Raw genomic sequence first — 16,212 nt, forward strand, 5'->3', positions numbered from 1 at the left:
GAGCTCTTCGTTTAAGTGTTTTGTATTGCCTGGGGAGATGTGCAGCCAGTTTTTCCTTTTATTGCTCCTGCAGGACACTGCCACATGCAGCAGAAACTTCCCATTTTGAGTTCTCAGTTTGCTGGGCAGGCTCCAAACAGTAGCATCCATCAGTGAAAATGCTGCCTTTCTTTCCTCTGGCTCCTTGAAGAGATTACACCCCCACCAGCCAATATTTTAGGTCTACAGCAATTGATTTTGCATGATTGTCCCTCCTGCCCCCAAACTCCTACTCATCCACCATGATGTGCCCAGCCTAGCCCAGAGCAAATTCAAAAAAACGAAAAGAAAAACAAACAAACCCCTACCAATGTTCTTACAAAGAGCTGCTCAGCTCTTCTTGTATAATTCTAGCACAAGGAGTGTGGTGCATTTTGATCATGCAGGGAATTAATTCAGAAAATTGGTTTGGTGTCTAGTTTATCTTTGTAAATGTGAGCAAACTGTTTTATTTTTCACTGACAGCCTCATTTGGATATTATTTTTTCAGTGAAATCCTAGCAAGGCTTTCTTTATGTCACCATAAATTGTAGGAAAGTTGTCTTTGCAGTAAAACCTTTGTCAGTGTATTTGGAAAACCGCTATTAACAATATTGCAAAAACATTTGAAGTGTAAACCAGGCAATACATTGCAAAGCACAAATTATAAAAAACAAACTTTCCTATCCCCTTGAATGCCTGAAGCTTATTGCAAAACTGCATGAATGGCACAGTGAAGGTCAAGCATGTTCATGCAAGAGATTTTAGGTACAGAAAGTGCTGTTAAAGGTTGTTGCTTTTTAAGGCCTGTCTTGCCTGTTCCTTGGTTAGACATCTGTGCTTATACAGCTCCATGAAACAGCCAGTTACCTTTCTGATCAACAGCAGCACCGCACATCTCACTCAATTCACTCGATTCTTACAGTTTTCACAAGCAGATCTGTTCTTTGCTGTTGCACCAGGCTCCTTCCTCACCTCCATTTTCTCCTGTTTATTCTGATTGTGCTGCTAATGAGACACTTGTTTCCTGACCTCTGGCCTCTTGACAGCCTCATGCAGCCCCTGTGATGTTAAATGAAATGAGGCACAGCAGCAATCCAGCAATCAAACCACTGAAATCGACCTCTGCAAGCTAGGTGGGCTTCATTAATATTTTTTTATTCTGGGCAGCACAGGAGGGAAGGTAGAAGTGGGGAGGAATCATGCCTGGTGTTTGCCAAGATCAGAGCAGCACACTGGGGATGGTATACTGAAATTTGGTGTGAAAAAACCTGTATCTTTGCAGCCATGGTAACAAAGCCATAGCTGCTTACGTTTCTTGACTTACAGGATGTGTAACCAGTATCAAGATTTTCAAAGATGGTAATGTTAACAGCTGTTCAACATCTGGCAAACCTAGAAGTCAAGAGGCAAGAAAAAAAGACCTAAAATGATGCTGTTCTGAGGAGCTAGTGGAGTTGTTTGGAAAGCCCAAAGATAGTTTGGGGGCAGAAGTCACTGGAGCAGCAAGAGAAGAAATGAAATTAAAAGAGCAAGAGACTGAGAAAAGAGATAATTACGAGAACTTGGAAGGGAAGGGCTGGGGAAGGGCCTGGGTTTGTTTGAGGAGCTCATCAAGGAGGCAGTCACAATGAGGGAGCAGGAGCAGGCTCAGTCAGTCCAAAAGGATGTTGGAAATGGGGATGTAACAGCAGTTCACAGAGATGAAAGCAGACGCTGGTAGTGGAAGCCATGAACCTTCACAGCTTCTAGTCATTACCTTCTTCATCCTCTAGCTGTGCTTCACTGCTTGCACTGTAAGGACTAGTCATGATTTTATTCCACTACAAGGGTACCTTACCTTTTTCTACTGCCTAAGTCTTGCTATTAAAAATTCTTGGGTTTCTAAGAGTCCAGAAGCGATCAACAAGCCATGAATGCATATAGCTTCAGATCTCCAGACTGAAATGATATATCAAGTGTCATGGCTTTTTCTGCCATGTAAGTGCATTGCTTGAAAATGGTGGTCATCATTTAGGCAGGAGCACTCTGCAGCCTGAAAAGGGTGGATAATGGGACCTATAAAATAATTAGACTCTCAATGGGGAACACAGGTATTCTTGGTTGGCTTTCGCTAGGGGCACTACAGGCAATGTGGAGAAGAATCCCACAGTCTGTAGGTCTCTAAGCAGCACAGGAGTAGAGCATGCATATAATACCAAGGGCATACTTGGAGGAAATACCTGTCTTCTTGTGTGGAAGTGATGACACAGTGAAGTGAAAACTTTGTTTAAATGCATATACTTCATGGCAGGTACCCCAGTAAACACATAGAAGACTTGGTCCTTTTTGTAAATCACCTATGTAGATAGATAAAACTTCTGCCTTTTATTAGAAGCACTCCAGTGTGAACTGGTTTTGACAGAACTGTTAGCTGAGTCCTTCAATCCTTGTTTCCTTGGAAAGGGGAGGACCTTTTGGGGAGCATTCTCTTCACGCTAACTTCTCCTTTTACTTGTTGTGTGATGTTTGTTTCTATAGAACCAGCTGCACACTGGATGGCTGGAGTCCATCCTTAACATCCCTCTGATGCAGCCTCTTGAAAAGCATCACGGTGCAGTGGATTAAAAACATCGTATAACTCAGTTCCTGCAGACACACATGGTGGTGCTAAGAGTGGCAACTTTTTGATTCTCGTGCGCTGCTAGAAATAAAGTAGTTTTAATTGCTTCATAGTCCTAAGGTGAAGTCTCCCATTAGCAACAGCTACTGTATCTTAAAGTTGGTAATAGCAAGCACTCGAATAGCATTTTCTGTCTTCAGAGTACTTCGCAGACGTTCTTTATTTCTGAATTAAGGATGAGATTCTGTCCCTTTCAACACTTTTCCAATGAGATAAATGTTCAATCTGCCATGGGAAAGAGACAAAGCTAATGACTCCAAATTCTCCACTGGAATAGGGCCATGATCTGCTGTTTTGTTTTTGTGGTGTAAAGTGGCCCCAAAGGACGCACGACTGGTATCACCTTTGCTGGTGGAAATCTTCAGGCTATTTGAATTCAGATGCCTGTAGCGCTCCTGCCTTCGTATAGCTAGTGTAGGGGGTGGGCTCCTACCCACCCCGTGTGCTTCAGCCCTGTGGACCATGCACGATGTGAGGGGCAGGGGTATTGAACTGGTGCACAGGTGAGCTCCCAGCTCTGGAGAAGGCTGGGGATGTGTGCACGTCTCTGAGCAGCAGCTCAGCCCCTGTGTTGTGAGGAGGTGTTGTCTCTCGTCCAGCCTTGCAGATCCAGCCCCATTTCAGTGAGCTTCTGTGCCCTGGGTCAGGGAAGCATTCACTGCAGAAGATGAAGCCATGCAGCTGGCATTCGTATCATGTTTCCTATCAGTACCCCGTATCTCACAGGAGAACTGATATCCAACTGGCAGAGACTGGGGACCCCAAGTTGGGAACATCTCTGAATGACGATGTCTGAAGGAAGAGGAGGCTCTGTCTTGTCACTGGCATCATTGACAAAACTCCCATTGACTTGGAGGAGAGTATGAGGAGGCCCAACAGTGCTGACTTCTGATGTCATCTCTCTGGTTTACTTTGTTTTCCAAAGACCCCTTTGTGCTTCTCTCCCTTGCTTTGTATTCTGAATATTCAGACCATTTCTATGCTCAGGGTCCCCATTTGTAACTAGACTGCATTTTTTGTGATCCTATTACGTACAGGTTGACTAGCAAGTCACGCTGATCCTTCAATATAAGATTTTAATAAAAACCACGAGAGGAGGAGGAGGAGGGAAGTGAGGGTGCAGAGGAGGAGGAGGGCTGCTATTGTTCTGCCCTCGGCGCTGCCAAACCATCCCTTGTTTTTTCTGTGAACTGTCTGTGTGTTCAAACACTGTTTGAACAAACGGGGCACAGTCAGGAAGCTGGCAAGAGGGCAGTGAGAGGGTTAGCTGGGTCTCTAGCTAGAAATACTTGCGCGAGTTGGGAAGCAGGCATGGGAGGAAGGAAATTAAGTGGAGACATCTGTGTAGCTTAGCTTTCAGCAGCTCTGCCTGGGGTAAGGGTGGGAGAGTCATGCCTAAGATGACATAACGTATTTTGTCTTTTGTGAGTTGAAAACAGAGGAAACTGCGAAAGCGAAGCATGATCTGTGTCACGCATGGTCCGGGCGTACCAAGTACATAATGGAGCAGTGTCAGTGCTTTCTGCTCTGCCTTTCACACCCCAAAATAACTCTTCAAGACAGAGAACTGAGGAGAATGTGATATGGTCCAAAAACTGATCTTGGACTTTTTTCGCAGACGACTGAGCCAGAGGCCGACTGCTGAAGAATTGGAGCAGAGGAACATACTGAAACGTAAGTCCTGATACTGCTGACATTTAACCTGAAGCCAGCTAGTTTGGGTTAGTTTAGAAGTATGTTGGGTGTTTTTTATAAAACATCAACTATTCTGTATATACATCATTAATAATAATAAAGTGCATCATAAATGTAAATAAGCATGCAAGTCTGTAGCAACATCTAGAGCTGCAGAAACAATTCCTTAAAATCAGAGTCAGTAAATTCACAAGAATGAACAATCTATGGGGAGAAATACCCAAACACTGAATCTTTTTTTTTCAAGTCCTGTTCCAAACAGAGGGTCGCTCATTCTGAAAAGCCTTTATGCAGCTCTTACACAGATGAGTATCCCATTATAAGTTAGTAACGATATTAGGGCATGGCTTGATTAGTTTTCCTAAAAATCTTCACAGCAATCTAGACTAGGTGGAGCCTTTATTCAATTAAAAAAAGAAACCAATGTGACTCAGTTTAAAATGTTCCCCTGAAACTCTTCCTTTAAATCAGCCAAAAACTTGCTGATGGATCTTCAAAATGTGGAATGATACTTTAAAGGGACAAAATACCATTTAGAGACCCTGATATGAGTTAAGTTAGTAGATACATTGCCACCAGCTTCAAGGAAGGCAGGACTGAGTCTAGCACAAAACTCGTCATCACATGAATGAATAAGAAAAAAATGAGTTTCTTTACTCACATTGAAGTGGTTTGAATATTTAAAAAAACCAACTGTTTATCTAATAGTTGTTACTTTGGAAACAGAAAACAAAAGAAACAAGTTCTTCTCTTTTTAAGTTAATAAATGCATCATTCCAGGGAAATTTGAAAAATTACTGCAGAAAAAAGTGTTCCTAAATGATACCTTATATATAATGTCTCCTTAGGTAGGTCTGTAATTTATCTTCTCTTGTTGTTCAAATAACTGCATTGTACAGTATCATAAAAATGTGGTAGCAGCAGATTGATTCTCTGAAAATTAGCAGAATTGATTGATTAAATACTTCAAAATCAAATTCCTAGCAAGTTAATGATAGTGTTAATGCTCAGCAGGGTTTTTTCATCTGTTCATGCTACTACACGTGGCAGACAAAGAGAGAGGCACCACTGTCAATGCAGAGAGAAAAGACCAGCGTGGGCGAGCCCAAGATGCCAGAAAAGCCATTTGCTTGGGGCCAGCCCCCTTTTGATACCTGTGCTCCTGCCATCTATTCCTAATGCCCATGACTGGCCACTGGAGGAAGTCAGGGGCAGAACCTGGGGAAATAGGTGGCACATCCAGATGTGATCATCTCACAGGCAGGTAGCAGAACAGCTGGACAAGGGGGAACCTGCAACGTGACTGATGCCAGGCTCAGGCAAGAAGGGACAGAGGCCAATTCTCTGGGCAGCTCATGTTATCATCCCGGGACTTATGAACAAACACGTGTCATGCACCACCTGGCACTGGCGCCTGACCAGTAAACACTGCCCTGGCACTGGTGGGGGTTGCTGGGGGGAGGTGGGGGTCTTGGGCAGCTGCTTTGGCAGCAGTGTTAGAACCAGCATCAGCAGAGAGGCAGCACCTCCAACGCTGGGCGCCTTGCAGAGGTTCCTAAAGGTCATGTTGCCAAGCACAGCAGTCACGTAGCGACCTGAAGATGTCTGTCTTACATTTCAGAGGAATTATCCCCTGAGTCATATTGGTTTCTTTTTTAATTGAATAAAGGCTCTTAAATGACATGGATGTGTTTGAAAATATTACCCTGGATCCAGAACTATATTTTATTTCCTAAATGGAATTTTTGTAGCGTGGTTCCTAAGCACAGATCTGCTCCAAAACATGTGTGTCTTGGTAGACAAACAACTTCATAATTACAGGAAAAAGTAATGTGGTATTTCCAAGGCATCCCAACTTTTGGCGAAGCACAGCAGGAAAGGAACAAAAAAATTAAAATAGTTACATAATTTAAAAAAAGAAAGCATAAAAATGCTCCACCCTTAAACAAATAAATATAAATAGTGTCTGGTTTATACATCACTTTATGTCCTTTCCCTAGAGTTCTGAGAAGGAGAATTATAATAAATATAATGGAGCCTAGAGAAAAAGAGACATAGGAAGCAATAATGAAGAGTGTAAATTATCTGCATAAACAGGTCAAGCAATTTGCAAAAGCCTAGGTCAGAGCACAGACGTGCGCACACACACAGGAAACCCAGCAAGCTCCCAGGCAGACTAAATAGGATTTCCTCTGCAGTTAAAGCTGAAATCTTCTTGATTTAAATGTCATGTCTGATACCACGATGTTCCTGTTACATGTATAACTGCATTATTGCCCATTCTGATGGAAAGAAATGAGGCAAAATGTGGTTGGACAGCCAGTCTTTATACATGAAGTGATCACTTCCTAGCTCTGTGCTGCTGCAATAATTATGAGATGGTCATCTTTATTGAATTACAAGGGCAAAGCATCCATTGCACAAGTTCCACTACTTGCTGGTAGCAACAGTAAGATAACAGCAGCCACAGCAAAGAAACAGAGAACAGGGACACTGGTTCTTGAAGGGTCCTTCACTGAAGTATACCCAATTCACTGACTCTTATTTAAGTCAAAGGCATGTAGTGAGAGGAGTCCAGACCTGCAGGGTTAGTGTGAAGACTAAAGAACACTTTTTGCAGTTAATACTTGCTGGCTAAGTTTATGAGGAAGGATGCCTCAATCCCCCTCACACACCGCCCCCAGTGTCACTTCTCAGGTGGATAGAAGTAGTTCAGTTGTCAGCCTGGCACATTCAGGGTTGCATAAATTCCTCACAAAAATGATAGTTAGGTAGGCCCCGAGGGTCTCAGGCTGTACTGAGGGACATTTCACACTGGCACAGAAATCAGGCCTGAAAATCACACTCACACCTAGCCACCCTCACACACACAGGTCTAGAGAAACAGAGCATCTCCTGAACACATAAGATAAAATACAGCAACAGTTTTGTAGCTTCGTAAGATTGGCATGACTTAATTAACTTTAAAGAAATAGCTGAAACAAAGTCACTTTCTGGTTTCAGAGGAGAATGTATTCCTAATTCCCAGCTTTTGCCTGACCGAGGTCTTCAGCCTGCCTGGCTGTCTCTGAAGGTGGGTGGCTGGGCTGAGAAGTGAGGAGAAAAGAAAGATATCATATGCCAAGTACAAAAATAAGTGGCCATAACTAAGTTTTATACATAACTCCTCGGCTGCTTGCAGTTCTACCCTGACTCTGTGTGGCCTCTGTTTAGCACTGGGTCTCTCTGGCTTAATCTTACAAGGATTTATTAGTGGCTCTATTTCTGAGAGTAGGCATTTTCAGGACCAGCTGCTCCAAATTTGAGACGCAAAGGGAAGAAGATTGCTAGAGGAACAATTGCTAGAAGAGAATCCAGCCCACTAGGGACAGGAACCACTGAAAGAGGAAAAATAGATTTATCAGTATAGGTGTTCCAGTTATCATTTAAAAAGCCATTTGTGACTCCCTGCTGTCTTCTGTTCTTTTTAGTCCAGTATTGGTTTCCTTCCTCCTGAAAACATAAGCAGTGTTTTTGGTAAAATGTCATTTGAAGATCAGAAGCGTATTGTAAAACATCATAACATGAACTGGCTCTTTGTCCCTTTGGTGGAGATTTCCCAGTCCTGCTCAAGTCAGTGAGCAGTTGTGATAGATCTGTCAACTCTACTGTCCTGAGCAGCAAGAAACCTGGCTTCCAGCCTAGCCCTCCTTACCTCCTCAGAGACTTCTGTGGTCTCTAAACCTTAGGTCTTATTTCTGTGTGGGGAAAGCCCCAGGTTTGAACACATTGGTTTGAAACATTGCATCTCCTCCACTGTGGGCACACTTCTGCTGGGTTAGGACCTCCTTATATTATTTTTGGCTTGTCCCAGTTGGTTAGTGGGAGTGCTGACCTGTGCTCTCATGGCTGAAGAAGTTACGTCTGGCAGTTTGTTACTGTCATTTTGTCAGAGGTGCCTGCTTCTCCCACAGGATCAGTGGAGAGGAATGTGGGATTCCCTCTTGGGTTTAATTCAGTCCAAGTTGGACAGTTTAAACCAAGTCACCTATCCCAAACTGGCCTTTGAGGTCCGTGATTGCCCCTGCAGAGAGTTATTCCTTCCTGAGCTAGTCCTATCTGGGTGAAAACCAGATCACACCAGGGGCACAGGGTACTTGTTGGAAAAGCTGATGAGTTGTGTTTGCTCTCGTCTGTTATGCACAGGCGTGATTGGACTAAGGAGCAGTTCAGCCGTCAACAAAGCAGTGGAAATGGATCTTAACTGATTGAGGAGCCGAGTGCCAAGAAACCTGGGCTTTTAGTGACTTTCAGTAAAGTTCAGTGCAAAGACATCCATGACAACCTGGTCCTAAGTTGAAGAAGAGTTAGTGTACTCAAATGTTACTGTCCTCTTGAGGGACAATGGTTGAGACTTGCCCTGGCAAGGGGCATGTAACATGATCTTTTGACTTAATGTTGAAAGTGAGTTGCCCTAAGATGTGCTTTTACACTCCAGTGTGATGCTGTGAAGGCTCATGATGGAAGGACACTCTCTCCTTACTCTGCTCAGGTCATGGGAGGTTGCAGACTTTGCCTGGCACCCCTATTCTGAATTCTTTTTCCATTCTCTCCAAAGAGTAGCTGCAAGAAATTATTCTGTAGATGGAAAAAAAAAAAGCATGTGTTTCTTTTCCAACCATTGACCTTGCAGCCTCGCACAATCCAACCGTATCGTAGCTGAACCCCCTGAGGCCACCAGGCCTGTGGGAAGGGAGATAACGGTTTCTGAAGAGCTGGCTCGCTGCCTGGCCCTTCTAGAATGTGACACATGTGAAGAGATGCCAACACAGGGAAAGGAAGGAGGCTGTAGATGTTTTATGAAGTGTGTGAAGAAGCACAGTAACTACAGATCGAGGAAGTTCACCAGCCCCAGAGGGACATGCTGTGCATCAGAGAGGTCCTGAAACATTAATATACTGATGGAGAGGCTTATTTTGTTGCATACTGTGCATGCCTGATGAGTCCACAGCCTGAGATCCTTGTAAATCTTTTACAGCCCGGAATGAGCAAGAGGAGCAGGAGGAAAAACGAGAGATAAAGAGAAGATTAACACGTAAGGTGAGAAGCAACTTTGATCCTATTATGACACTACTGCAATTTTCTCCCTACTGCATAGTTGTTTATCTTTTTCCTTTTTCTCAGACCATTTTCAGAAGTCGAGCATGGAACAAGTCTTAAAAAAATCTTTAAAAGAAATCACCAATGTTACAGGGTGTAAGTCCGCAGAGAGTGAAGGGAACCACTTTGCAGTCTATTGCTGGTAACATTTTGAAACAGGACAAAAGAAGATCTAGTCTTTATAACCAAAGGAGCTTTGAACAGTGAAAGATAGAGAGCCTAGCATTGGTCTAACCCTGCTCCCTGTAAATGTAATGGCGTCTGCAGCCATTACAAAGGAACAAAGTTAAAACAATGCTGACTGCATTTGAAAATTCCACCTAAAAAAAGCATAAAACTGGGAAATAGACTTTTTCTGGAAATGGAGATTGTCACTTGAGGGATTTAAACTAAATAGGGACAAGCACTCACAAAATGGTGTATAGTGCAGAAAACAATCTTGTATTGGCAGGGAAGGATGAACAGAACAGCATAGTTTGGTTTTGGTTTTCCTCCCATTTGGAAGTCATTTACTCTTAAAACTGAAGAACAGTCATTTCAGATACACACATTCAGTTTCGCAGCTGGTGTAAATGTCTATAGATGCCTCAACATACATAGCCAACAATCCATCGTGTTATTGTAGATAAACTTTATTTCACCACTGACATATTTCCTATCTCCAGAGGTGGAGAAAGCCCCCTAAAAACTCACATGTTTGTGAAGCAACACCAATCCCTTCCTGTACATTTCTAGGTGGCTTAGTCTTTTTGACCTATGTGATCACAAGCTTTCATGGTATAAATAATAACAAAGAAAGGGCTCTAAATATGCATGGAAAGGTTACATTTAGAGAGCTGGATTGCTTTCTTTCATGGTTAAAAATCTCATGCCTTATTCTAAGCTCACCTAAATCAGCAGAGTTCTTGGTCACCAACGGGGGGGGGGGATACTGCTGTTGTCTCCAGGAGCTAAGAATGCAGCCCTGAGAGCTGTAATATTATTTTTAAAACAAATTCCTGACACAACGGAAGGGATGGTCTTGCATCCCCTTGTAGCACTGCTTGAAAGAAAAGATCCTAACTGCATTGCAGATGGTTCATTGGACTTGCACTCTGTGCAAAGGCTAGAAATACCATTTTACCAGGCTTTTGATTTCCTTGTACATTGAAGGGTAAACACATACAGGAATCCAATCCAAAGCTTGATGCCATTTGATGAACGGCTGTAATAGATAAAAAGCAAAGCTACCCATACCCAATCTGCTGCCTAAGAAGCGAGGGCTTGCTAACTCAGCCAGCATTATTGCCTTACAATTCCCATCCTCTGCCATTTTGTAGGAAAGGTACAAAGCACCTGAATTGTCTGTTGCAGGCAGAGGCCACAGCCACATGCTCAACTAAAACACCCAGGCTGCTGTAGCATTGCAGCAGTTTCTGCTCCCTGAAACCTCAACCGTTTTCTATGAGACTTCTTTCTTTGTCTTGTTTGCACTTTTAAGTAGGAACAACAGCAAGAGCAGCATCAGTCCAAGCCCCTTGCAGTCAGCTCTTTAATGTTCATACCCCTGTTCACAGTCACATTCCTTTTAGCCTTTTTTGGCTTCTTCCCTAGTAAAGATTTTTCTCCCCCATGTTTGTGAGGTTAGTATCAACATGACTTAGCATTGTTTGATTTTGATCATCTTTTTAAACTGTTGTATAATTGTTCTAGTGACATATAATTTTAATGAAAGAACCACAGGCCTGGTCTAATGACAAATTTTGTTCTCACCTACCAAACATACTGTCATAAAAGCTCAGAAATCACTAGAGGAAAGAAGTGAATAAAGTGTGCAAGTGGGTAGATAACAACTAGAAATGCCAACCACCTAGTGAATCCTGCAAAAATTGTTATTCCCCAGCTCTGTCTTTCGTGAGCATGTCCCAGATGTGTCATTGTGTCTACAGCAGAGTAGCAGACTCCTTCTGTTGATTTGTACTGAAGTCTTATTACCAAAGGATTTTAAACCTCAGATCAAGCAGAAGTTTAATTGAGCACGGCAAGTGTTCTGCCCAGCAGACCTTTCTGTTTGCACTGAGTCTTAGTGCACACACATACCTACAGGGTAAATTCAACATAAGGAAAGTATGCCACGTTGCGTCCTTGTAACCGTGTGTAGTTGATAATAAGAAGGGAAGCACCTTGCGCTATAGAAACTGCTACTGTGACGAATTTTTTTGGTGGCGTCATTCCAACTCCAAGGGAACAACCCACTTCATCCATTAAAAAGGTGTTCTTAAAATTCCTTCAGCACTGACATTTTGTTACAGTATTATGATGATAAGTTGTAACATGACATACTGTAATAAGTAAGATTACCTTGCCAGGTCTAGATGCCTTATTAAAGTCAGCAATAAATACCCAGTTGAATTCATCATCTGGACAGGCAATTTCAAAAAAAAAAAATTTAAAAAAATCAGGTGACCTATAGCAAGCTGCCCCTTTAAGCACTTTTCATTCTCTCAGACTCATCTAACTCCAAATTAACTGGGGATAGGGAATAGCTGCCATTCAAGGAACAAAATGGAGTCAAATGGCGTTAGTTTCTGTGCAGTTCATGTCCCTGTTACCTGAGGAAGAAGAGGTGGAGTATATTGCCTGTCACCTGAGATGCCCATGGATGGGTTCTGTACATCCAGCCACCACTGTGCTCCCGCTCCCTGCCCCTCGGGGCCCACTGAGCAGCTTTGGCACATGGACTTGCATCATTTGAGTGAAGGGACGTGGATTAGGAAGGAGTTTTCTCTGAGCACTGGTCTTGGCCCACAAGCCCATTCCAGGAATATTAATGTGGAGAGGCCCTCTGGGAGAAGTGTTGCAGGCAGGTCCCCTCCACAAGGAGATCTGGACCCCCAGGAATTACTACTAAGAATCTATCCTCTCCGAACCACAGTGAATTTGGCCGAGCACCAAGGCAATTAACACAAGCCTGAACTCCCCCTGAGGACTTCCACTATAGAGAGCAAGTTGTAGCCTGGATTAGCAGAACAAATTACAAATTACTTGCAAAGAGGAATAAAACTTCTTTTCCTACCTTCTCTTCTCTCAAATAGCATCATGCTCCCCATTCCCCAGAACTGTTTACTGCTTCCTATCCCCAACTGTCAATAGCTAATTTTTCCCGGAGGTCTAGCTCCAAAACTAAAAATCTCATAGCTGTAATATCAACAATGAAAATTTTGAGATGTGGCTGTTTTTTTAAAATCCATGCAATAATCTGAAATCTTTGCTCCCATTAAATTCCTGCCCTGGTACAACTTAAACTTTCTGTTCACGGGTGCCTCACTGGGAAATGTCTTGTTGTTCAATCTTTTCTTTAATTGACCTCCACTGGCTTGCATCAGCACAGGCTGTTCAAAATAATGAACTCTTGAGAAAGGTGGGACTCATCAGAGGAAGGTGAGAGGGAGGCGGGGAGGATGGGTGGGAGGTCAGAGAAGAAAAAGTGTTAGCAGCTAATTTGGATAAAATACATTTAGAGTTAGTGGGAAAGGTCTTTGGGTCGTTTCATCACATCCTGCTCCTATGTCTTACCACAAAAGGTCGAGAGCAAAGGAGAGAGGGGGTTGTGTGCACTGCTAGTTAGGATCTGTAATTTTTTACCTTGGTTTCTTCCCTAAATAACAACCATAACATTTTAACGAGGTAACAAAGCAGGCAATGTTGGCGTGACAAGACAACAAGCTTCATTGTGACTGAAGTGGAGCAAATGGAGCATTTTTCATTTGACTAAATCCCAAGACCAGACCAGCAAGAGTATGTTCCCCTCCACTTTAGCTGGTGGCGGTGCTTGGGTTTGCTTCATTTCCCACGCCGAGAAAAAGGGGTTTGTGTTAAACCTTCCCTTGGAAATTGGCTTAGTATCGAAGCTTGAAACATGCCCATTTTCATCTCCAGTGATCCAGAATATACAGAGGAAAACTTGACCTCCTGTGATGAGACATGGGAGGTCCTGTCCTCATTTACGCTGCTTTTACATTAATACAAATCCGTTTACTTCAAAAGGGATTTTTGCTCTGATTCACACTCAGATTATGAAGTCACTCACTGTAAAGTTATCCTGCTCCCTCAGCTCACAAATCTTAACAAATAGATAAATACAAATGTATATGCCCAGGTGGCACACCCAGAAAAAGTCCAGACACACACATGCACACCCCTCTGACATTAACAGAAGTAAGCCAACTCAGTAAGATCCCTTCCTCCCCCCTTGGAGCACCACCACCTCGTGCAGGCAATTGCATCGTGTCCTTGACCATATCCTTTTACTGTAAGTTTCAAACGTGCCCTATTCTTTCTGCCTGTTAGAAGAAGCAGAGTTTATTCTCATGTGTTGCCCAAGAAAGATTGTGCAGCATTAAGCAATTTTGACCCAAGAGACCGCAGCTCACAGGTCATAAAAATAAACTCCAAGGTGAGATCTCAGGTGAGCTCTGCCGCCAGTGTAAACAGACATTGAACTGACAGCTACAGTGTGTGGAGCCGCTTAGAGTCTGTTCTGCAAAGCTATTTCCCCAGCTATTTAAGAGTTAAGGGTGGTCTGGGTAGCCTAAACATACTGAGAGACCCTCGTGCTTAGCAGCTCACAAGAAACCTCTGCAATGGCATGAGAAAGAGGCAGGGAAGTTTGTTAACCATTCAAATAATGTGGCTTTAATTAATTGCTTTTAGAAAACTACTCAGTGTGGTTGTCCCTCTTTTTACATTTAGTATGATCGGATTGGCACTTCAGTTTAATGTACTGGATATATTTTGTGTGTGTGTATTTATATATGTAAAAATATGTAGATTTATGGCTACACGTGAACTATGTGGTATAAGCTGTGGATTTCAGGACTGTCTTTCACAGCCAGAGCACTGGCACTAGAGTCAGTGCATCTTTTTTCTGTTCATAGCTCTGCCCCAGGCCTCCTGGGTCACCTTGAGCTGGTTGCTCCGTCTCTGTGTTCCAGCATGCTCCAGCTTCTCAGTCGGGATGGAGACGCTGCCCACCACTTTGATGGGGTGTATAAGTACCTGAAATTGCACTGGTTGTAGGTTTCTGAAGAAATGGTAGGGCATCTAAAAATAATATACAGTAATAGTTGTATGACTTCAGAGGAAGAGAAGGAGCTTTTAGTCTGTCTTACGTTCAGGTGTCACCTAAGAATGAAAAATGCACATTAACACCAAAGTTTCATAATGTGCTTAAGCCCTTGACATTTCTTCATGTATAATTCAGTGCGCTGTTCTTCATACCCACCAAAGGGTCACAGGGAGTTTCAGTGGTGTAAAATGTGCAGGTGATGCACCTGCTTTGATTTTTGTGCATTTGCAAACATGAGAACTTGCCTAAGACGCCTCTGATTTCATCATGTGACCCTTAACATTTACCGTCATTTCTTTGATTTTAACCCACACCCAGGGCACAAGGAAGCCAAATGAGCTGTTTAAGACCCAGTGCAGCATTGAGGTAAAGACTAGCAATGAATTCACATAGCCGGGAAAAAGCATCACCACCTCTGTGGTGCTTGATGCTCTTGCCTTCTTGACACCACCTAGACAGCAGCCTGGCACAGCATGTTTCAGTGTATCAACAGCCACCTTCCTTCTCCTTTGCACAAACTTGCTAATCACTTTGATTAGCACAAACCTGAAAGCCAGCTAATGTCAAGAGCTGACAGAAGCTGTGAAATAGAGCCAGTCATTTTTTGAAAGTCCTCTTCCAGGTTGGAAAGCTTGTAAGAGTTCTTGCTTCCCTTGTAGCCATTTAGAAACACAGAGTTTAATTCACAGGATTTTGTGTTTTGTTGGTGTCATCATACTGCAGGTAATAAGATGTTTTATTTTAAAAAAAATTCTATTCTAGTCTGAAACAACACCTAGGCTATGTCCTAACATGATAAAAGCTGAGAAGTGTACAGATAATATTGGTGATTAATCCTTAATTCATGCTGTTGTGAGAAAAGAAGCAGCTGATGGAAGTAAAGATTGTGTCTCACCCTTATCTTTGCAATTTTGGGGTGTAGTCATAAGATTATTTCAGCATAGAGATTCTCTATTCCCATAGTCAGGGGTTAGATTTTAAATAATCAGAAGCAAAACTGTGCTGTGCTATCTGAATAATAATGTCTCGGTGCTAACAAACCTGCAACTCCTAGTATTAGGGCTGCTAGAAAAACCTACCAATTTGAAATCATATTCAAGATGAGTTGTAGGACAGAGAGAAGCCTCACTCATAGTGTAACTGGGATTGGTTTTCTTGCTTTTGTTAAAAGCCCGTCTATTAATTGCAGTGTGTATTTGGCTTGCAGGTGACTTAGGTGTAGGTGTCAGGGCTGCAGGCTGAAGAGACGATTCTGTTCTGTTAGAAGGAAAAATAACCTTTTTTAATCTATACATGCTTCAGTCTACTTTATTGTGCCCTCTGGCTTTTCTGACATGGTACTCTAGCTCAGAGATATGTTTATCCTCTTGTCTAAAAAAAGCCAAAAAAGTTATGCCTGCTGTGTATGCATTTTGCTTTTTAAAAAAAAGGTCCCCAAAACATGTAGTCTGAGTTCAGAAAGGCATGCTTCTTGCTAACCTCACTGCATACATGCTTTTTGGCTGACCTGAGCATGCCTGGCCTGAACGTGGGTGAACGAAATGGGGCTTTTCTTGGGAAGCCTTTGGAAGAAATACGAGGAATGTTGTGT

The 16,212-nt window shown here is 42.8% G+C and overlaps 1 protein-coding gene across 4 annotated transcripts in view; it reads left to right on the forward strand.

Annotated features, from left to right (window-relative positions):
• The window catches only part of PHACTR1 (phosphatase and actin regulator 1), a 292,025-nt gene that overhangs the window by 267,987 nt on the left and 7,826 nt on the right, over positions 1-16,212 (forward strand). For all 4 annotated transcript variants that reach the window (XM_049824013.1, XM_049824011.1, XM_049824010.1 and 1 more), the window contains exons 9-10: positions 4,299-4,354; positions 9,393-9,454. In XM_049824013.1, coding sequence (XP_049679970.1) covers positions 4,299-4,354; positions 9,393-9,454 — 118 coding nt within the window. The remainder of the gene's footprint in view (positions 1-4,298; positions 4,355-9,392; positions 9,455-16,212) is intronic.

Source organism: Accipiter gentilis, chromosome 20 (assembly GCF_929443795.1).
Source record: "Accipiter gentilis chromosome 20, bAccGen1.1, whole genome shotgun sequence".
Lineage (NCBI taxonomy): Eukaryota > Metazoa > Chordata > Aves > Accipitriformes > Accipitridae > Astur > Astur gentilis.